The sequence below is a fragment of the Canis lupus genome, chromosome 15 (genome assembly GCF_003254725.2).
Source record: "Canis lupus dingo isolate Sandy chromosome 15, ASM325472v2, whole genome shotgun sequence".
Lineage (NCBI taxonomy): Eukaryota > Metazoa > Chordata > Mammalia > Carnivora > Canidae > Canis > Canis lupus.
The window spans coordinates 41,709,988-41,732,361 of record NC_064257.1 but is presented as its reverse complement, the minus strand read 5'-3'; the positions used below and the strand labels follow the sequence as shown (position 1 = coordinate 41,732,361).

The 22,374-nt window shown below is 49.2% G+C and overlaps 1 protein-coding gene and 1 long non-coding RNA gene across 3 annotated transcripts; one reads left to right on the top strand and one right to left on the bottom strand.

Annotated features, from left to right (window-relative positions):
- Nucleotides 1-15,673: 15,673 nt before the first annotated feature.
- ASCL1 (achaete-scute family bHLH transcription factor 1) lies at nt 15,674-18,576 on the bottom strand. Of its 2 annotated transcripts, none has more exons than XM_025439223.3 (2): nt 17,169-18,576; nt 15,674-16,835 (listed from the first exon to the last, which is right to left on the bottom strand). In XM_025439223.3, the coding sequence occupies exon 1, from the start codon at nt 17,936-17,938 to the stop codon at nt 17,216-17,218; it is 723 nt and encodes a 240-aa protein (XP_025295008.3). In that variant the 5' UTR covers nt 17,939-18,576; the 3' UTR covers nt 15,674-16,835; nt 17,169-17,215. The 2 variants fall into 2 exon arrangements, with proteins under 2 accessions (XP_025295008.3, XP_025295009.3); XM_025439224.3 differs by having other exon boundaries at nt 15,674-16,829.
- A 370-nt stretch (nt 18,577-18,946) lies between these two features.
- On the top strand, nt 18,947-22,137 carry LOC118350809 (uncharacterized). Its single transcript, XR_004805324.2, has 2 exons — nt 18,947-19,522; nt 20,707-22,137. It is a non-coding gene; the product is annotated as an uncharacterized LOC118350809 (long non-coding RNA).
- The last annotated feature ends 237 nt before the right edge of the window (nt 22,138-22,374 follow it).

Here is a 22,374-nt window from a genome sequence, read left to right as displayed (position 1 = left end):
ATCTAACAACCTACTGTGAACACAAAATATAAAAGAAAAAAATTAAGAGAGTATAAATATGAGTTTCTCTTTTAGCAAATAAATTCATTTTTCTTAGATTCTCTCCATACATTACCCCCCAGCCCCCACTCACCCATTTTCCTTGCTACCTGGGTTTTTTTTAGGCTGAGAGGAAAATCTTCAAGTCCGTTTGTGTTTTGCTACAGACTGTTTTATCTGTTGTCTAGGCCTTCTGACATCTGGGAACAAAGGAGGAAGGAAGGAAGGAAGGAAGGAAGGAAGGAAGGAAGGAAGGAAGGAAGGAAGGAAGAAAGAAGGAAAAGAAAGAAAGAAAGAAAGAAAGAAAGAAAGAAAGAAAGAAAGAAAGAAAGAAGAAAGAAAGTTCTCTTCTTGTGTCCTGAAAATTGAGGATTTCTCCCTAATTTGAAGCACACACTAATGAACCTTTTTGTTCAGTTACATTTAAGACTTGCAAGACTTGTTAGACAGTTAATGAGGATTCACGAATTGTCAGAACTGAGAGGGAAGCATCATGGAGTTTCCTGGCTCCTTTTCCTAAGAGCTATTGTTCTCAGAGCTGCAAATGCTCCTTGTAACTCCTGGAGGTCAATGTGAAAATTGTCATCATTTCTCTTCCTGATACAGCAGAGTCTACTTAATAGAAGTGATTTGGGCAAGTGTTTCTGAATTTCAAACACAATTCAAAGTCCTTTTGTCTTGGTCATTTCTTTCCAAAAAAAAAAAAAAAAAGACACGAGCAAATACATTAGGGAACATTGTGATGAGGGGGACTAAATAACAACAGACTATGTAAAAATTCCAGAGAAGAAATGATCTGTGTGAGGTGAGGTCAAGGTAGGCTTCCTGGAGGATGTTTGAGCCAGAGCATAAAGGGTAAAGGAATACACCAGACCAATATAGAGGGCACGGGACAAAGGTTGTGGGAGGAGAAAAAGCAGGGGTGTGCAGGGATTATAAGGTGTTTGGTGTTGCTGGGTTATAGGGGTCAGCAGGGATGACTGGTGACCTGGATGGGACTGCAGGCAGAAGCTCAGTCATCAACCATTTCAGTGAGGCACTATCGCAGACAGCGGGAAGACCACTGCAGATGAAAGTGGCCACACTGCAGAGCCATCACTCTGGTGGCAGTGGTGGCATCTGCATAGTATTTTTAAAGTAGTTGTCCATGTTGGATTGGATTGGATGTGACATATACAAGGGGTCCACCTCAGAGGCAGAGACCCAGAGATGAGGAGGTCCTAAACAGAAGTAGAAGAAATCGGGCTGGGAAAGCAGGGGCTGTGTTTGAGAAATAAGTATAGGGTGTCTAGAAATCCTGGAAACAGAGAAAAAAATTTTGTGTGAACAAAGTATTTGTTACGTTTTCAGATAACATGCTCCGTGTGTTTCCTTCAGCATCTAGACGCCTTGACAGGCAAAATATCTCTAAATTAAAGCCCTAATCTGAGGAAAGAGATCAATAAATAATTAGAGTATCTTCCCTGTTTTTATAGGTTTTTCAGATACTATATAGAATCTTCTGGATTTAGTGATGCTCACTGGCTGCCAGTTGGAAAGGAGGCACGAGAGAATCTTGGAACTGGCTTGGGTGTCGGGTCAAAGATACTTGGTAGGTTAGCAACATCAGAAATCCAGATTCGGAGAACAAATCTGGTATGGTCTTTCTATCAACATATTTGAAACCTCCTAAACAGCTAGTGATTACTGAATGAAGACCCTTAGAGACCTTAGGAATGGGGGAAAATAGGAAGGACTGAACATGGCGTTTCAAGACCAATGTCAGTGTCGTGGGCTTAAATGCAGAATCCAGTAACAAAAGGAACTAGTTAGGAAAGTTTGAAATTCTTGCCATCTAGGAATCTGACTGAGAACATAACCCTTTGACAGAACGTGCCTGGCATACTCTCCATGGGCTCTAGTCTTGGAAATAACCCTTCCTGGCTGGGTGATGTTGGCACAGCTAATGTCTCTAGGCCTCCACTTCGTCCTTGGTAGCTCAGAGGGTTGGAAGAGGAGGCCCTGAAATACTCAGAGCTTCCACAAACAAACTTGAGGTTGCTGTGTTGAGAGATCTGGTCTGATTTCTAACTTAGAAGTACAGACAAATATGGAAGACTGAAAGGACTGGGAGATTGGTGGTGGAACCCATGAAATGGTGTAAAGTGACGATTTTTTTTTAAGATTTTTTTTTAAAGATTTTGTTTATTTAAGAGAGAGAGAATGAACACGAGCAGGGGGAGGGGCAGAGGGAGAGGGAGACATGGAGTCCCCACTGTGCAGGGAGCTCCATGTGGTCCTGGGATCATAACGTGAGCTGCAGGCAGATGCTTAGCCTACTAAGCCCTCCAGGTGCCCTGGTATGAAGTGAACACTTGAAGTGGGATCTACTGTAGAGGGACCCCGAGCCTCTGGAACCCGGTATTCATCCTCCTCTTCCTTCTTGCTAACAGAACCCCATTTGTGTTTGAAGCAGCCACATTCACAGCTTAAAAAGCTGTATGTGGCTACTTTTGCTTCATCCCATTAGCCACTTGACATAGTTCTGGCCAAGAAGATACAACTGGGGCTTCCAGAGGAGTTTTCAGGAAAGTACATTTTGGATGGCACAGCCCCCTTTCTCTTCATCCTCCCCTCTTAGAAACCAGAAATGATCTGAGGTGGAGCAGTCATCCTGGGACCACAAGGCGCCAGGTCACACGCTATGTACTGATAGAAACCCACTCAGCACCTGCAGCCTGAGGGCATCCAGAGCTATCATACAACCCCAATTCCTCCAGGCAGACTTCTTGTTCAGAGAGAAAAGAAGGGGACAAGAGAGGCAGGGAGGGAGGTGGGGGCCAAGTCTCTCACATTTGGTTTTACCCTTACAGGCTGGGCATCCCACACATGCCAGCCAACATAGTTCTGATCAAAATGATGCCTGGCCTTCCCCATCCAGTGATGAGTGAGCCCACTTCCCTGCAATATTCAGTATGCTCGAGACAACCAGACATAGTAAATGACTGCTTCTGGAAAAGAGCTTGCTAATAACGATAAAACTAACTGCAGTCCTCCAGGACAGAGACCATATTTTATTCCTCTTTATAGTCCTGGTGCCCCAAGTGGCCATGACGGACTTTAGGATCACAATCCCGATGAGTTAGATGATTGATGAAGAGAAAGAAACCATCTCTTTTCTGTCAAGGAGTTATTCCATCCAGTTATTCCAGTTATTCCAATGACAGCCAACATTCACTGGTGATGATTTGTCATTTGTTCTGTAGGATTGACGCTCATCCCACCCACTCCCACCCCAGGTCACATAAACCAGTTTATGGGAGTGTCACATGGAACATAGAAGAAGCTACTAATGGTCTTACCAGTGTGTCTGACAGGATCCAGAAAGAAATGGATCCCCAGGTTCTGGAGTAAATGAAGGGCTCTCATGCTTCTGTCCAAGGCCATCAAGGACCATGACACTTGCCCTAAGAAATGGAGCAAAGTGAGGAGAGAAGCCCCTGGGAGACTCAGTGAGCACTTAGGGTTGGGGTGACTATGCCAGGAAGGCAGACATAGAAGAAACTCCTTCTTTTGCTCCCTCTCATCTGCCACACTCCTCACCAGAAAGGGGTCTTGCTGGAAGCACACCGTAAGTATGGCTTCTATCTCCACCTGCATCCACTTCCAGCCAGGATTCAAAGGAGAGTTTCTAAAGCTGCTCCAGTTGTCACCACCATCATCATCACCTTACAACAAGTATCTGCAAACTGTGACCTGACAGCCAGATCCGGTCTTTGTAAATAAAGTCTTATTACAATACAGTCACACTTTTATGTGTGTATTTTCTCTGCTTCTCTTACACTACTATCGCAGAAAATACCTGCTTGTTACCCTTTTTTCTTAAGATTTATTTACTTGAGAGAGAGCAGGGTAGGGCAGAGGCAGAGGAAGAGGACCTCAATGAGACTCCCCACGGAGCCTGTAGCCAATCATAGGGTGGGATGTCAGGACCCTGAAGTTGTGACCTGGGCCGAAACCAAATGTCGGGTGCTCAACAGACTGAGCCCCCAGGTGGCCTTCTACTTATCCCCCTTTAGAGACATGGTTTGATGATCCCAGCTCTACAAGCTGTTTCATTTTTCGTTGTGTTTTTGGTTTTTGGTTTGGATCACCCAGCATCTGAGTGCCCTTCCCTCGCATGCTCTTAAACATTCTGGTAGAAAGGGGAGCCCAGTCTCCTACGATAAAAGTGGGCCAGGCCACATACTGCTTTCCTGGTCTCCCATGCATATGGGTCTCAACCAATCAGAAGCCCCCACCCAGATGTGGACCAGACAGCAAACAGCACAAGGACACAGAGATGGCAGAGAATTCGTCTTTGTCACAATGGCAGCTGGGAGTATAGTGAGTCAGTCAGTTTCCCAGCTACAGCCCCGTGGGTGCTGGTGGGAACCCAGCATCTTGTCTTGGAGATGGTGGTGGCATAGATGGTGGTGTCCTCAGGCTGGAGGCAAAAGTGGCTGTAGTTTCACCCAACTATCCTGGAGAATTACTTTCACCAGGGTCTTGGCTGCTGTCTGACCTCATTTTCTGACTCTCAGAATCAGCCTTTTCAGTTACTCTCCCAACAGCTAAAAGCCTTTCAGTAAGTTTTTTTTTCAGGGCAAACCAGTCAGTTTACCTCTCTGTTGCTTGCAATAAAACCACCAATAAAACCACTTTTTTTTTTTTACACTAGTAGAGCAACTAGCAGATTACAGATCACCCTCATGCTAACCTGCCTTGCTCTGAGGATAACCCTGTTAAATGTGTTCTTATGCCCACTTAACAGATGAAGATACTGAGGCTAAGTGAGGTCAAACCATCTCTTTTAGTCGACACTTCGAGTCTGTTTTGACACAGGCATGGAATCTCTTTCTTCTATGCCAAGCAAGCAGAGCTCTTTTATAACACCAGGCATGTGCTCATTGGTTAGACTTCTAAATTAAACAAAGCTCATCGCTTCTTCAAAGCCCACAGAGGCCCGAGCACACTGTCACTGCTTACCAGCATCTTGTCATTTTTTGCCTCCTTTATTCCAGTCCAGGTGGCTTTATTTTTTCATTTGGAAATGTCGCCACCACGTCATTAGCAATGCACTGTTACCTGGCAGTAGGAAGAAGCATCCTAGGCCATATGGCTGAGTTCAATCTACATGGTCACGGTGTAATCCTGTTGAAATGGCTTCCTTTTGCAATCAAAACCGAATTTCACACTTTACCAAGATGGGGACAGCTCTTGTCTTCCCCAGAGCAATATAGATCTCCCCAGGCAGCCAAGGCCAATGGAAATGGCTTTCTTCTCTAGGCCAGCAGCAGGTGGGGAGCAGGGCTGGGAGGTCAGCGTGAATGGGGAGAGGCTGGAAATGAGAGGCAGGAATAGTTGGGGAGTCAGAAGCCAAAGTAACCCTCTGCCTTCCCCACCTACAGGATTACCACTGGGGAGATTCAGCCTCTGGAACTTTGGAAAAGTAGATTTGGGATATAAATCACCTCTATGCCATTGGCCATTTTATCTCATTCACAGTTGTCATTTCTAAAGTTGGCTGACTTCTCTCCCCAGATGGGCTGACATCACAATCACTGTCCACAAGCTGGCCTCATATCAGGACCACTCAGTTAATCAGACTCCCCAGCAGTATGTGTTTTAGGCAGATAGGTCCCTATGTATTCTAATGCAGCATCATTACAATGTAGTCCGGTGTATGAGAATCACTGCTGTAAGGAAATACGAAAAGTTGATTGAATGTCACCAGTGACGTAAGATAAGCAGGATGAATGAAGAAGGCATCACTTAAAAAAATACTGATTAGTAAAGTAGTTTGTTTGCTTGCTTGTTTAAAATATAATAGTACCTCGTGAGGCCATGAGGAAGTCGGTGCTCCTCATTCTTGCTGATGAAATTGTAATTGATTCAGCCTTTCTGAAGACAATCAGGGAACGTGAAGCCAGAAGTCTTCAGAAAGCACATTTCCTGTAACACAACTGTCCTCTTTTTTAAGATAGATCTTCGGGACATGATCATGTGTAGTTGTTTGGTCATAAAATTTCTTACCACAGGATTTATTCATATGTAGCAAAAAATAAAAATAATTAGTAAAAAATTAGCAAAAAATCTCTACGTAAAAATACACAGATTGTTTAAGATATCATGATACATTTAATCAACACTTGAAATCATTGGTTGTTATAGAAGACTATGATGAATCAGAAACATGTAACCACATGATTTTTTATTGTCTTTCTTACCCCACAAACTGTAAAGGCTGGGCTCGTATTAGACTCTTGTTACGGCATCCTGAGGGTCTAGAATAGGGCTTGGGAAAATGTTTGTTGAATTAATAACTAAACTGATTCACCTTCATATTTTAAGTAGAAAAGTGAATTATATGATGCCATTTTGTAAAAAAAAAAAAGGTAATTGTACATTGACAGTTTTTCTCTCGTCAATATAATTATAGGTGATGGCTATTGTTTTCACTTATCAGTGAAACAGTGGAAAGATTGTTATTATATCACAGATCTATAAAGCTACATAAATTTCCGTAAATAGACATCACCATTTCCAATTCTATACAACACGCCCCATATAATCCTGCCGATATTATTTGAACCAAGAACTCCAGCATTAGAGTTACAGGTTGTTTTATATTTTCGAAACTATAAAAAACACTACTACAACTACCACATGCTCTGCTATAGGTCTTTTGAGCATATCTGATTTTTTTCCTTCCTTAGGAAAAGCACCAACAATCAGAATCAGCATGTCTGTTTTCATCTGTAAAGGATCTCCAGTGACAAATGAGCTATCAGCTAAAAAGTTTACCCTCTTTAGATGCTGCAAAGTAAATGGCCTCTTCTGTGTGTCCCGGTGAAGCTGGGTAATATTCCTAGAGGTGGGGAGGTGTACGCAAAGCAGGCTTCTTGGCCTCTGCAATAGGGAAGGACCGTTTGGGGAAAGAAGATGCCCAAGGCGGGCGCTTTGTTCTCTCCAAGGCTTGCTTCCATCCTCTTGGAAAGCGGAGAGACGCTATGGACTGTTTGAAGGCTGAAACTGGATTGGTCCAGCCCCTTCCTGGGGCTGCAATGTTTGCTTATTCTGTTTTTTCACAGCAAGGATCTCATCATTGGTTTCTATAAACCACCACTGGCTGCACCACTGTAGTCAGGTAAACTACAGGCCTCACTTTATCATGTGCTTGTGGGAGGTGCTCCTAAGCGGGGTCTGTGCTTCAAATATGACTGCACTCTGAACACCTGCAGGCAATGTCCCATTTTCATTAAATATGCTCCAAGTAGACCTCATGCTTACACTCCTCCATTATTTCAGCGGGCGCTCCATGAGATAATGATTATTTATCAAGGACAGGCTCTGTCTCCTGGAAGACTCAAAGAAGGTTGTTCAGAGAACGAGAAAAAAAAAATGTGGGAAGACAAAAGATATGAAGAGCATGCTGTTCTCTGCAAACCAAACCGTCCCCGCAAGGAATCAGTGGAAAACAACAATGGAGAAGTTGACCAACTATTGCAGAATTATTAAGCATTCTTACAATTATAAACTGAAGCTTTGTTTCTTTTCCTGTTTCTTTCCTTTTTCTTTCCTCCCTTCTTTCCTTCTTTTTCTTCCCCTCTTCCTCCTTCTTCCCTTTCTCTCTCTCTTTCTTTTGTTAAATTGATGTTTAGGAACTTGGAAGAGCTGATTGGGGGGTGGAATTACAACAATGGGGTGACAGCAACCCCAGAGGTTTGGGAGCCAAAGCAAATTTAAGTCATCGCCCAGTGATGACAGATGCCATGGGAGTGATGGCCACCCCTTGAATCTCTATGAGTGATTTCCTGAAAATCTTCCTTCTACGGCTTGGAGAAGAGGCCAAAGTTCTGAATCAACCTCAACTGCTGAGAGGACAAGGCTCCTAGGAGGAAAGCAAAAGGGCACGTTCTAACTCTAGTGCTCACTTTCTCCCTAGCAAAGCCATCACTTTGTGGAGATTCCTTTCTTGCCTGCCTCACCAGGGAGCAGTAAGCCATAGCAAAACCCTCTGCCCTGACTGGAGGGTGACTGCTTCCTTCTTCTAGGCCCTGAAACTCATCTGTCTCCCTGGGACCCACCAGCACAGATTCTGCTTTATTAGCTCATCCATTCTTGGGCTGCGGACACCACAGAACAACAAAATACAAAACTGGCTGAAGATTTAGCTACAATCATCACTGCATCCATAGATCATTTTTGTTTCATGGATGTAAATGCACCTGTGACATATATTTTTTTCTGGGACAAAAAAACATAAAAGAATCAATACTATTTAATTTTCATGTGTATGTTCTTCTTTCTTTTTCTTTCTTTCTTTCTTTCTTTCTTTCTTTCTTTCTTTCTTTCTTTCTTTCTTTTCTTTTTTTAAGAGAGGTGGGGAGGAACAGAGGGAAAAGGAGAGAACCCTAAGCAGGTTCCATGCCCAGGGCAGTGCCTGACATGGGGCTCAACATGAAGCTCCCTCCCAGGACACTGAGATCATGACCTGAGCCAAAACTAAGAGTCAGTCACTTAACGGACCGCACCACCCCGTTGCCCCTCCAGTGAATTTTCTTGAGCAACCTACTATGCTGCTAGATATCATGCTAGACACTTTTCCTTTTACACATATTCTATCTTTCTAATTCCCCTCATGGAGAAACATTAGTAGCTCCATGTATGCAGTAAGGAAACAAAGATTTAATGCCCTAGTTAATCGATGACCTACAGAAATTCCCAACCAGATTTCTCGATGTCCCAAATCAAATATCTTTCGAAACAAAATTATGATCAAAGAAAATCAAAAGGACCATTCCAAGGAACCCCTCCTTTCTTCCTTCTTTCCTTCCTTCCACAAGATTTTAGTGTCAAGCATGCGCCAGATGCTGTTCTAGATGCAGGAAATATTCTTGGTGATGGGAGAAAGACGGCAAATAACATCTTGGATATGGGTCATGTTTTCAAAAGCAGACAAACCAAGTTGGTCTCTGGATCATCTTGGAAAAACTAGGAGGTAGATTACTGTTGCAAGAACACAAATATTGAAGTCAGGCAAAACAAATTCTAATCCTGACTCTGCCACCACCTAGCTCTTAGGAGCGTGGAGAAGTCATATAGCTTTTTTTGAGCCCTTCATTTTCTTTCTCCATCTACATGGTGAAAATAATAACACACCACCTTATAGGCTTGCTCTGACTATGAACAAATAAGATGCCTGGCGCTTGGGAAATGCTGCATCAGCGGAGAGGAGGCTGCAGCTATGTGTGTACATTTTAAACTGTGGCCATTGCAGGAAAGAGGCCCTCCTACACTTGCCCTGGTCTGGGCGGGCTGTCCATATGCCCAACCGCCTCATCCCTCATGCTCTCTCCCAGGCATCTTGGGTGTCTCTTAGAAAGAAGCAGCTGGGGGATCTTTGCACACCCTGACACCGCAGAAACCATGGTTAGGCGGGCTCCTTCAGCCCGGGCTTTCAAATCTCTGCTCCTTCGCCTGGCGGGTGCTTCACGGGGTGGAGGGCCAATTCGCCATGGCGGTTTGTATCTGCAGTAGGCCTGACAGGCTTGGAGAGGAAGGCGTTAATGTTTTCTGACAGGCGACCCCTAATTGTGGGAGCTTTTCTTCTCTGGCTTTCTGTGAAATTCTGACTTAGGCGAGCAGCATAACAAAGTGGTAGGGCATTGAGCGGGTCTTGCACTACACTGAGCTGGGGTGGGGGTGGGGGTGGGGGGCTGAGGGGGGGTGGCCGGCATTATTCATGAAGACTTTCAGCTGTTTTTGTCTTTTAACTAACCTTTGAGTTTGATCAGAGGGCTGGCCGGCCTCCCTTTTGCCAAAGGCCCTGCTGGCACCTGGACAATGGAGACCGACTGTTTTTCCTAGTAAAGAGGGATAGCTGGGGGAGGCCGGGGCTGAGTGTACTAGAGGTGGGAGGAGAGGGCTGAGGGTGAGGGGGTAGCCAGCTTCACTGCTGTCTTGGTCTTGGGAGAGGGGTGATTACTGATGGACAGATTTCCAGCTTCCCAGCACCAGCAGCCACTCTGATGGCCCACTCTAGGCTCAACAACTTCATCCGGGGAAAATGCACCCACTGGGCTGGTTTTCTCATTGGGTTTTCAAATGCCACACTCCCTTTCCCCCAAATATTTTTCTTTCGCTCTTCTCCACACTCCATTCTCTCCTTCCACGGGGCTTCTGGACTTCAGTCGGGCTCCAGTCTGGAAGTGTCTGGGTGTTGCCGCTAACTGTAAATAACGAGAAGGGCAAAGAGCGAGTGCGGAAGGCGGGGGGAAGAGGAAGACATAAAGGGAGAAAGGGAAGTGAGAGAGAAGGAGAAAGTGACTCCATGACCCGGGGGAGACCCAGAGAAAGGCCGGCAGAGCGCTCCGGGCACCGCGGCCCTGGCAGGGCGGGCGGGGTGGGGGGGGGCGGCGGTGGGGCGGGTCGGCGGCCGGGCAGGGGTAGCGCGCGGCCCGCCGCAGGGTAGCCGGGCGCGGGGAGGGGGGAGCGGGGGGAGGTGCTCTCCAAGGGCTCTCGCTTTTGGCAGGTGCCGAGCTTTTGTCCCCGGCATCCACTTCCTGCCCTGACTGCCCGGACCAGGGCCCAGTCCTTTCCAGCGCACTTTGCAGAAAGTGACTCCCTTCAAGGAGTGTGGGTTGGCGCCTCTTCCCCCCATCTCTTTCCCAAAATAGCCCGGGTCGCTGGCGCATCAAAGGCGGCTTTGTGAGCGACCGCCCGCAGGCTGCCTGGAGGGGGGCGCACGTCGGGCGTTCCGGGAGCGCGTCCCACTCCCCTCTCCGACCTCCCTCCGTTCTCCCATTCATTCTTCCCTCTTCTCCTTCTTTGTCTCTTTCTCCCTCTGCTTTTCCCCCTCGGCTGTTTTCTCCCTTTCCCCCCACTCTCTCCTGCCTTCTCTACCCCGGACTTTATTTTCGAGTGTTTCTTCCTCCTCTCTTCCGCATCCCCTCTCCCCCTCTCTCCCTCCCATCCCCATCCCTCCCTCCCTCCCATCCCCATCCTTCCCTCTCTCTCTCCCATCCCCATCCCTCTTGCCCCGGTTCTTCTCTGACCCCCTCCATCTCTCTCCTCTCCTCTCTCCCACCTCCTGCCGGGTACACCCGGTTCACACCTCCGGGCTCCGGCTGCGCCCGAGCCCCTCTCCCCTCCAGCGCCCCGCCCCCCCACCCCACCCCTGCCGTCAGGTAGCGGGGCGAGGCCGGCGCGCGCAGCTGACAGCGGACGCATGCCTGCAGCCAATCAACGCCCGGATGCGCTGCAGCTTGAATAAATCATTAAACCTGACACGCGCTCGGGGCCCGCGCTCTGCGCTGCAACTCGCTTCCTGCCATTAACCTACACACCCTCTTTTGTAACAACCTAATCTTGCATACAAAGGACGAAGGAATATAACTTCGACCTGCCTTAGAGCCCAGCCCTTCGCCTGCGCCGCCTGGAGACAACCTTAGTGTCCGCCAATCCGCTTCCCTACCCTTGACTCTGATACCCTGGAGTTTCTGGGGGAATCCGAAAATGAACCATTTCTTGGCCCAGGAGTGGAAGGAGGGAGAAAAAAGTTCAGAGGCTTCTCAACAATAGGAAAAGGGAAAATAGGGTTAAGGATATTCAATGTATCAGCGACACATCCGTAGTGTTTTAAAAGATATTGCAGTAAAACAAGCTGCTCGGAGAGCTCACTCTGGAAGATATAAAATAAAACGAGTCCTAGAAATGTTGACTCAATTTAGTAACTTGTTCCTCCGTTTCTACGTGAGTACGTAAATGGCTGAGTGAATGAATGAGGGCTTCCCCACCGAGGCATAGTTTTTGTTGGTCTTGGTACCAAGCCGCCGGCACCACTTTCTACCTGGTTCAGAGAGATCATGAGAAGCTGTCATCTCTTGCACTGAAATTTTTTGCATTGCCAGCTCCAAAGCCTTTTCGTTTTCTGATTCTTAAGGAAAGGTATCATCCTCATTTTCCGGAAGAGGACACTATAATGGATTTTTTTTTTTTTTTTTTTTTTTTTGCGAACGTTCGGGTAAGCCATTCCTAGCTCAAAAAGATGACGTGATTTTACAAAGTTAGGTTTAGAACAGAGCTACGTTTGCCTCCACTCTAATTAATTTCTTACAAATAAAATAGCCCTATGAGCCCCTGGAAATCTTATGCCAAACTACTACATCCTTGAGATCCTGTGGGAGAACAGTCCATGTAGCAGCCAAGGTCAACAGGATCGGATGGCACACTTGAAAGGGTCAATGAAGAGTTTACTGGGAGAGGAGAGAGGGATGGGACTAGGGGAAGCAAAATGGTGCAGCACCCTAAGACTACTAACAAGGGGGAGCCATTACCATCTCTGTGCCTGAGGAGCAAGAGGAGGAAGCCGTTACTACATCTTAGCAACATCTGTTGTTGTGGGAGTGAGGCCTCTTGACAAGAGCTGTGAGCAGAGTCACTGCCAAAGCAACTGAGCCCAAGCAGTGAGGAGCAGGGCTATCAAGGACCCAACCTATGGCCCTACTACCTCTCCTTCTCCTTTTGGTGCCTGCCACTGCTCCAACCCAATAGAAAGCCAGAGGGCAAGGGAGCCCTAGTGGTGAGGTCCATAACAACCAGCCTCCTAAAACACAAAGCAGAGCAGAGAAGGTAGACCTGGAGGAGGAAAGAAGCACAGTTATCAATCCAACAGGGCAGACGGTCCATTTGGTCAGTAAATACCTGTCTCCCCAGGGGCAGTGAGATGCCTGTGCACAAGACAGGAGCAAGACAGGAGTGGTCCCTGTCCTCCTGGAGTTTATTTATAATCTAGCAGTAGGCAAGTGACAGCAATCATATAAACAAAAAAATACAGTGTTTTCACACAGTAGTTATACTGCCAGGAAGGAGAAACAGCCTAATGGATAGAGGAGTGAGTGCCTGTGGCCAGTGGAGAGCTGCTTTACATAGAGCATTCAGGGAAACTCCTTGGAGGAGGTGGCATTTGAAGTGAGGTCACCTGACCTAACCAGTGAAGACTGACTTAACTCCACATGTACCACCAGACTTCTTCCTATGTGGTTTACAGGTAAGCCTCAAATCCAGGCTGCGATATAGATGCATGAGCAGACTGATCCTGTGAAAATGAGACAAGGCTGGAAGTCAAGAAGAACAACAACAGGCACTCACATTTACATAGAGCTGTACCATCTCCCCTACCCAGCGAGTGTTAACTGCTTTACATTTTTTCCTCATGGGGCTGGGGCAACCATCAACCCCCTGGAACAGGCAGGAACACTGAAGCTGGGATGGAACGGAATGGCTGTGGCTTCTGTGTTCTAGCACCCCAGCCCCGCAAGGAGAGCCAGGTGGGGATGCACATCCCACCCCCTTCTTCTGACTACATCTCAGTCCTACTCTTTGATGCTCTCTGCAGAGAGCAGACCTGCTTCTTCTCTCTTCCTTGGTGGGCCTGCCTGACGGGAACTTGAGATTGAGTTTTCTCCAGACACACACTCCTACTTCCAATTTAGAAATTTTAAAAGGCTTTGTCAAAGGGGTGCAACGTGCGTCCCAGCAGCTCCAGCTCAGACTGGTAAGGCTCACATCCAACAGCGCGGCAGGCAGCGGCAGGTCAGGTCGGCTTTCTCGCTCTCTCTCCCTCACTGCCCACTCCTGGTCCTGGACTTCAGGCATGTCTCCAGCCTTCACTCGGTGGTCTCCGGGCCATTGTTTGAATAGGTAAGATTTCTCAGTCAATAAAGTCAAGGCACTTTTCCTCAACAGTACCCCCTCCAAAAAAAAAAAAAAAAAAGTGAGGCGGGGGCCAGGACGGGGGAGAGGCCACGATTGCTGGCCGCTGGGGTCTACATTTTGTATTTCGCTGACAGCCCAGGGCCACTGCAAAGCCCGCCGCGCAGCCAATGGGCAGCGGTGATTTATGGAGCTGACTAATGCCGGCTGAATGCGGCCTGTCAGAGCGCAGTGAATGGCTTCCCTTCCCCGCACAAGCCCAGGCTTTGTGTTGCTAAGCGATTAGAGCAGATGTAATGAGATTTTGCCCAATCCCTGCTTTGCCCTTTCCTAGCTTCGGCAAAATTGTGTGTTTTTGTGAATTTTTAGAGTTTGCCTTCGCATTGTGGCAAACAACGGCTAACTTTGCCTCGAGTTTAACGAGACTGGGTATTTCCCATTCAGAAGTGACTAAAAGAACACCTGTCTTCACGAGGAGAAGAGAGGGAAAATCCCCTTTGTGGGGGCTGAAACATTATCCTAATGTTATATTCATAGCCATAAATGACTTGCTACACTTTCTTTGCATACCTTATCTGGAAACTTGCAAAGGAGCTAAATTAAAAGAAATGGGGGGTACCCCAGCTCTGGTTCTCCAAATGAGAAGATAAAAATAAAAGCAGGCATCACAAAAGCATTACTTCCCTCAAGTAAGCTCTAAATTGGCCCACTGCTGGCAGAAAGTCTGATTATTTATGGCGATGAGGAATTTACTGATTTTTTTTCCCCTTAATTACGCTCATCTCTTTGAAAGGGACTGAAGCTTCAATGTGCATTCTATAGAGGGTCATTTAGCAAAATGACATCAGACACTGTGGCGTGCTCCGTGCATCGCGGCTTTAAAAAATGATTATTCTGTGCCACTAAATGGTATAGATGTACCAACACAGACTAGATTTTTAACTCTGGAAGACGTGCTGGCTCTCCGTTCTTTGTTGGGTTTTGTAAGATGCATTTTGCGCTAGGCTTTCCGCTTGGCTGGAGACACGCAAACTGAATCTGCAAGTAATGCAGGCGGCGAGTGAGGAGCCTGCGAGAGAAGGGGTAGGATTCTGATCACGTCCTTGCTAACTGACAAGAAGCAAGCCAGCCAAAAACCCACCAATTTCTTTTTGAATCTTGGTAATTGGGTACTTTTACACGCAGCTCACGCTATTCGGATAGAGTCACAAGCTTAGATAGGCCAGTGTCTCAAAGCGACCACACATTTCTAAGCTTTTATTCATTTAAATCTAACTCCTCCTGCAGGGAATTCATATCATATGCGTCCTTTACTTAAAATCAATATGGAAAGTGTGTGGAGTGGGGCAAAGGAATAGAAAATATGTGCCTAAAAGTGAAGGAAGAGCACGCCCGCCCCTGGGAGCAAGTACTGTGAAGGCTACCTCCCCCAGCCCGAGGTCTGGTACCACCAGCCTTCCACCCACCCCTCATGCCCATTATCTCATGCGGCCTTTCCACTTTCACGATGAGAAACTCCGAATGGGGGAATGGGGATAAGGGTTAGAAAGTAAGGTGAGGACCCTCTCTTCCCAGTTTATTTTTTTTGGGGGGGGGTGGATTTTAAATCCATATAATCATCTCATCAAAAGATGTAGCAGCCATTCTTCATCACCTGTTCTTTAGGTGTATGTGTATGTTTGCAGCATAAAAGAGGAAGAAAGTGACCTTTGCTTATAGACATCTTTTTCCTTTACATTTATCATAGTGTCACCTCTGGTTGTAGCACTTACGTTTGTCATTTCTGCCAACTTAGCGTGTTTCACACCACCCTCTTTTCCCCTACCCACTCCTTCCCTTTGACATTTTGAAACTTGGACAGGGACTGTGGAGTCAAGGAAAACTTGGAGGCAGCTGATAATTTTCATTTATAAAAAAGAAAAAAGTTTTATTACGAAACTAGTTTGTATAAAACAGGGTTATACACGTTTCTTGTAAGTTTGTAATAAAACAGTAAGAAAAAAAAGGCAGTGATAGAAATTTCCCAAAAGGCAACCTATCAAAACCAACTGGCTGCCACACTTGACGTTTGGACAGTAGCTGCATAAACTTTGTTCTTCTTGAACAGTATTTAATAACATCATTAATACATTAACAAAGTTTCTATAAAGTAAGACACATTGGTGCTGAAGTACATCTGGTGGCCTTTTGATCTCACCTATGAGGAGAGTTCTTTACAAAACCACATAGGAGAAATGGCAGTTGTAACGTGAACTACACATCTAAAATATGCAGAGGTAATAGCATTACATGTTAAAGTATCAAGATATACACATTTTAAACCATTTGTACAAAACTCTATAAATTTTTTCTCTTTCTCTCTTATGTACAAAAATATCTTAATATATCCCCAAACTGGTTAGGATAGATACAAATAGATTTTTCTTATAATAAAAAAATTCACAAAAGATTGGAAGCATTCTATGATGAAAATGGTAGAAAAGATGATGTGAGGAAATGGGGATGTAGGGAGCCCCCCTCCCCCCGCCCCCGCCGAGGATCGGAGTTTCAAAGGACTGAGTAGAGCATAATTTCACTGCAGACAGATGTCCACAGCTTATAGGGATAGGATGGGGGATGCTTCGAAGAGAGACACCAACCCATTTCTATAGGGCTAAGAACTGCGCTTTCACAGAGGGCAGGGAGGTGAAGGCATCCTAGCGAGTGCTTTCGGTGGTTCTGCCTGTTACTGGTGGGTGGGAGTTTCTATAGGGCTCTGCTGCTCCCTTCTGCCGGGAGCCCAGTGCCTTTGCACACAAGCTGCATTCTGCGCGTTGACTCCGGTCCTAGTCACCCTTCAGAGCTCCGGCGACAATTGGAGTGCAAAGATACAGTTCTGAGCGCATCCCTGTTTTGCCAGAGCCTTGCTTCTCAGGCAGGCAATGCTTAGTTGGTCTTGGGGTCGGTTGCCTGATGTTATTTTATTGTTTTTCCTTCTTTTCTTCTTTTTCTTTTTTTCTCCCTTCTGACATCACTGACAAGAAAGCATGAAAGATGCAGGTTGTGCGGTCCCCCTGTAACTTAAGAAGAAGGGGAGAGGTTAGTGTGAACTTGGTGGTGGAGGGGGGGGAGTGGAGGTCTGGGAGAGGATCTGTCAGGTAGAGCACCTCTTCTGACAGGTCGGAGCATCTCCCCACCTCACCCCACCCTGAGGTCTTGGAGAACTGGGCAGAGCCCGCTCAGAGGCCAACACTGAAACTAACACACCAGAATCTGAAGTCGACAAAGTTTAACAGATTCTTTAATTGGGCCCGAGAGTCTCCGTGGAGACACCCCCTCCTACAGACACTAAGACGGAGGGAAAAAGGTGTAGGAAAGGAAATCTGTCCCGTCCGCTCCCAAATGCCACCTACCTGCTTCCAAAGTCCGTTGGCACCAGGGCCTGGCCAGGCCGAGCCCCTCAGAACCAGTTGGTGAAGTCGAGCAGCTCCTGCTCCTCGGGGCTCAGGGGGTCGTAGGAGCCCTCGTCGGACGAGTAGGAGGAGACCGGCGAGCCGGCCATGGAGTTCAAGTCGTTGGAGTAGTTGGGGGAGATGGTGGGCGACAGGACGCCCGCCTGGAAGGCGGCGCTCACCGCGTCGTGTTCGTCCAGCAGCTGCTGCAGCGCGCGTATGTACTCGACCGCCGAGCGCAGCGTCTCCACCTTGCTCATCTTCTTGTTGGCCGCGCCGTTGGGGACGTGCTCCCGCAGGGTGGCGAAGCCCAGGTTGACCAGCTTGACGCGGTTGCGCTCGCGCTCGTTGCGGCGCGCCACGGCGGCCGGCTGCTGCTGCGGCAGGCTGTAGCCGAAGCCGCTGAAGTTGAGGCGCCGTTTGCAGCGCATCAGTTCGGGCGAGGACGAGCGCTGTCGCTTCACTTGCTTGGACGCTGACTTGTGACCGCCCCCTGAGGGCTGGCCGTCCGCCGCCGGGCTCAGCTGCGGCGCCTGCTGCGGCTGCGGCTGCGGCTGCGGCTGCGGCTGCTGCTGCGCGCTCTGCGCCGCCGCCGCCGCCGCCGTGGCGAAGAAGCAGGCTGCGGGCGGCAGGAAGGGCTGCGGCTGGGGCTGCGGCTGCGGCTGGGGCTGCGGCTGCGGCTGCGGCTGCGGGCCGGCGCCGCCGCTCTCCATCTTGGCAGGGCTCTCCATGCGCAGCGGCCGCCGAGGAGTCGCGCAAGGGGAGAAGCGAGGCCGCGAGGTGCGGGCGCGCGGGGGCACGCGGGCAGGACTCGGGTGCGCGAACCGAGAGGGGAAGAAGGGGAGAGCTGAACAGTGAGGCCGGAGGGAAGTTAGAAAAACACAAAATCCCCGGAGACTTCTTAGGGTGGGAGCAGAAGAAGGTGCAAACGCTTTTCCTCCTCCCTCCACTCCTCCTCCTCCCTCCCCTCCTCCCTTCGCGGGTTGGCTTCAGGAGCCTCGCGTGGCGCTCGCGTGTGAGGCTGCCGCTAGCGCCTTCTTGTTTAAAAAAAAAAAAGGAAGAAGCAGCAGCAGCAGCAGCAGCAGCAGCAAAAGTCAGTGGCGAGCACGCCCTGCTGAGTCTCCCGCTCCTCGCCCCCTAGGGCTGCGCTCTCTTGCGCCGGCTTTCGGTCTCTCCAGCCGTGGCTCGGGCTGTTTTTATTATTTTGTTAACTCCCTTCCTTTCTCTTTTCCTTCTTTAACTCGCCCTCCCTGGCCGCTCCCCTGTCGGTGCGCCTTCCACGTTCCCTGGCCAGAAGTGAGAGAGTGCTGGGCGGCTGGAGTGCGGCCGCCTTTTCAATGGGACACCCAGCCCCAAGCGCAGCCCTGGCCCCGCCTCGCCCCCCACTCCCCGCTGCTGCAGCGGGCGGCTGCGGCCCCCGCTCCCTCCTCCTCGCACCTCCTCCTCCCACCCACTCCCTAAACTCTCCCTCCTCCTCCCCCCTCCCCCCGCCCATTCCTTGCGCCCGCTCCTTGCAAACTCTCCATTCAGCCGGGTTTGTTGTTGCAGTGCGTGCGCCTGGCGCGTGCCGGACTCCAGGCTGAATAAACAGGCGGCGCGCTCAGGGCGGGCTGCAGCCGGGGGTGGCTCTAGAAAGGGGGGGCCGGCGTCGCGGGAGTGGCCAGTGGCCCTGGGAGTTGGGGGTGTCTGGGGTAAAGGGTTTGGGGTGAAGGGCCTCGGGATTCTCCTGAGAACGTGGAGCAAAGCCCAGAGAAGTGTTTGAGCCAAAAAAGTGCCAAAGGGCGGTGTGCGGGTTGGGGACAGTGGGGCTCTATTTTTCCTGCTTTCTTCTCCTATTTACTGTCATTCTCTTGGGGGTCTTCACTGTTTGAGGGTGCTGAAGCAGATGTGCGATTGGAATAGTAAGATGGGGAGAGGAGAACTCCATGGGAATTACTGGACTAATAATTAAATTATTACTGGACTTGTAAATAAAAGTACTGTGGAGACTGGGTCTCGCTAGCTCTGTGGCCCTTGATAAGCGGCATCCTCTCCGAGCCTCAGTTTCCTCATCTGCAGCAATAGAAGTTTGAATGAGATGGTCTCTAATGTCCCATCCAGGTGTGGAAACTAGGATTTGCTCCCCTTGGCTGAGCAAATGTAGGGAGGTGATGTCACTGAGGGGTGATTGTGATCAGCGCTTTAGGTAGCTGGAGGGCAGTGATACCCCCCAGGATGACCTCAGTTGCCTCTAGCGTCGCCCCCCCCTCCCCAAGGATTATTTCCGGACCAGCTGGGGGATGCCTAAGAGGGGAGCCCTCTGGGCTATTCCTAGGGTGAATCCGAGAAAAGAGATGGGGGTGGTGGAGGTTGAGGGGCCGGAGGAGCTTTTCTGGTTGGTCGGCGCCGCCGCAGGCACCTCGGCGGCCTTGGCGCAGCTTCCATCCCGCCCCAGGCGTGTGCCCGGCGGGCCGGTGGCAGGCGACTGGGAGCGGAGCCCGGCGGGGCCGCGTGCTGGCGCCGCGAGGGAGGGGGAGGCGCTTGCAGCGGTCGCTTGGCCGCTTGGACAGCGCCCACCCAGGCGCCCTTCCTGGGCCTCGGCCCTGGCGCTTTCAGGCCGCAGCCAGGTCCAGCTTTGAGACGCCTTGGGACGCGGCTGAGCGGAGAATGAGGACCAAGCCACCGGGCCCATCTCTGTGCATCTCTGGTGGAGGCGGGGGAAGGAGGCTGGGGCGCGTCTACATGGAAGGATAAAGAGGCTAATCATTCGGTTGACTTGTTCAGTAGAGATAGTTTTGATCAGAGGCCTGCAAGCAGGGATGATTGTGGGGAATTATCCAAATAATTGCTTCCCGTTGGACTTCCCTTTGTGGAGAAGGGTCTTTCTAAAGGATCTGTGGGGGTGATCCAAGGAGCCACCTTTAGTTTGTGTGACTGGCTGCGGGTGTTGCCAGAACAATAGCGCTGGTGATGGGCTGCAAGGACCCATGGCACGGGGGATGAAGCTCCTCTCTTCTCCGGCTCACTTTTCTCTTTGAAAATCAGCAAGTTAGGGAAGCAGCAGAGGAACCCCGCGTGCAGAGAGCAGTTCTGTAAACTTCCTACCGCACAGTCCCGTCTCCGCCCTCCCTCCCTCACCCGGAACCTCAGGACTGCAGGGCTCCGGGCTCTGGGGGCTCGGTGGGATTTACACCTCTGTCCTCTCCCCCCACCCCAACCTACGCCAGAAAAGGTGTTGGGAGGACTCCAAGATCACTTGTCTTCCCTTCCGGTGAGGACAGGAGGTTGTGGGGCCTCGAACAGAGCCACACCACCCCTTTCCTCCCCAGGAAGCCTCAGACCGTCTGGCCAAGCCTTGGTTAGGAAGGCCCTTCTCCCCACCTATGTGCCCCAGCGGAGGGGTGTGGTGCAGGCCTCTAGGAGGCACCTAGGAAAAACCTCCTGGACCCGACCCACTCCTCGTGAGCAAAATGTGGGGAGTAGCTAACACTGAGGCATCTGAATGCTTTTTCTTTCGCAGGCTGATTCAAGCTCCTTTCCTTCCAGTTCAGTCTCTGTCATCCCACGTTTGATGAAGGTCCACAGCCTTGGCTCTGGCGTGATTTTGCGTTGCAACTTGGAACAAGCCCTTCTTCCTCTACCGCCCTCAGTTTCTCCATCTGTGCATGCGGCATACACACCCCGGCTCATTTTGAGATGTATCTAGGACTGTGGAGAATCTGCCAATAGCCAGCAGGCTCAGTTTCCATTTCAGTGCGGACTTCTCACAGGCATAGAGATCCTAATTATCAGGGACTTCAAGGCCAGAGCCTACTCCGCCCCCCCCCCCCCCACACACACACACCATCAAATGGGCTTCCAAATGGAAGCTGCAACTCGTGAAGCCCTGCATTGTAGTGGCCCTATGCCCAGGAGAAAAGACAACAGGCCTGGGATCCTTCCTCCCGCCCCAGAACATTTGTCCCTATTCTCCCCACTCCAGCCCAGAGCCAAATCTCATCGTCACCCTCCCCACTCCTGCATCCTCAGCCTGCTTCCATACCGGTTTTGCAAAATCTCCTGGAACTCAGGTGTTCCCTGAGTTCTTCTGGATTAACGGGAAGAATGTTCCTCCTCGCCCTACCCCTCCCTAACCCAGCAGTGTCCTCTCCATCTTCTCCAACCAGAAGGCAGAGTGGCTCAGCATAGTTTTGTTAGGGGCCTGGCCTCTGCTCTGGGGACTGTGTACTGCCAAAGGGAGCTTTCCACTGAAATTGCCTTTCTGGTGGTGTCACCAGTTTCGAACAAAAGACTGGGGCTTAAGAGCCCCTGAGAATCCTACCTCTGACCCAGAGACCTAGATTATGACCCACTCCTGCATGCACACACATACTCGCATACACACTCTTGAGAGAACCACCATGTACTCTTGTGATGGGGTGGTGGCAGGACACTGACCTCCTTTGGTGGGTATTTTCCAGAATGTAGACATCCCAGAAAAATGGGAAGATTTCTCTTTTTCCTCCCAAACAATAGAAGCCCTTACCTTCTGTAGCATCTCAGGCCACTCTTCTATGTTAGGGAATCCTGGAAGTGGACCAAACCTTAGATGAAACCTTGCCTGCCTTCAGCACTGGTATCTACATGGGGAGACACTTTCCTAGTATTGCAGGGGGACCTGCTGCCTGACGCCCCAAGTCTGCCACTTTAATTTCCACTCACAGTTGAAGGCCAGGATAGTGCTACCTTTGCTCACACACCATCCTCAAGCTCCAGAATTGTGCACCTTCTCTCTGTGGAAAGGAGAGATGCTGCATCTTTTTAAAAAGGCTCCATCTGTGCTTTTTCTTTATGGGAGAGGGGAGTGAACATTAAAAGTAAAACTAGATTTTTCCATTGAAAAGATAATTTAATAAAATTGTATTTGTAACTGCATCCCAAACAAAGAGCAAATAAAGTATAGAGAAGAACAGAGGCCTTTGGTTCTTTATGTGGAGATAAGATTTTAAGTGCAGCCCTCAATTTGGGTGAGCGCTAAGCCCCAGAAGCCACAGACGCTTCAAGAAAAGTGAGTATATGGGGTGCCATAGCAGATACTCGCTTTCCAGTAGCTTATAACACAGGGCCTCCGTCCTGGGGTGGAAGTTGCTCTAAGCTTGTACTTGACACCCAGGAAAGAGGAAAAGTTTCTTACTGCTTAATCTATTTT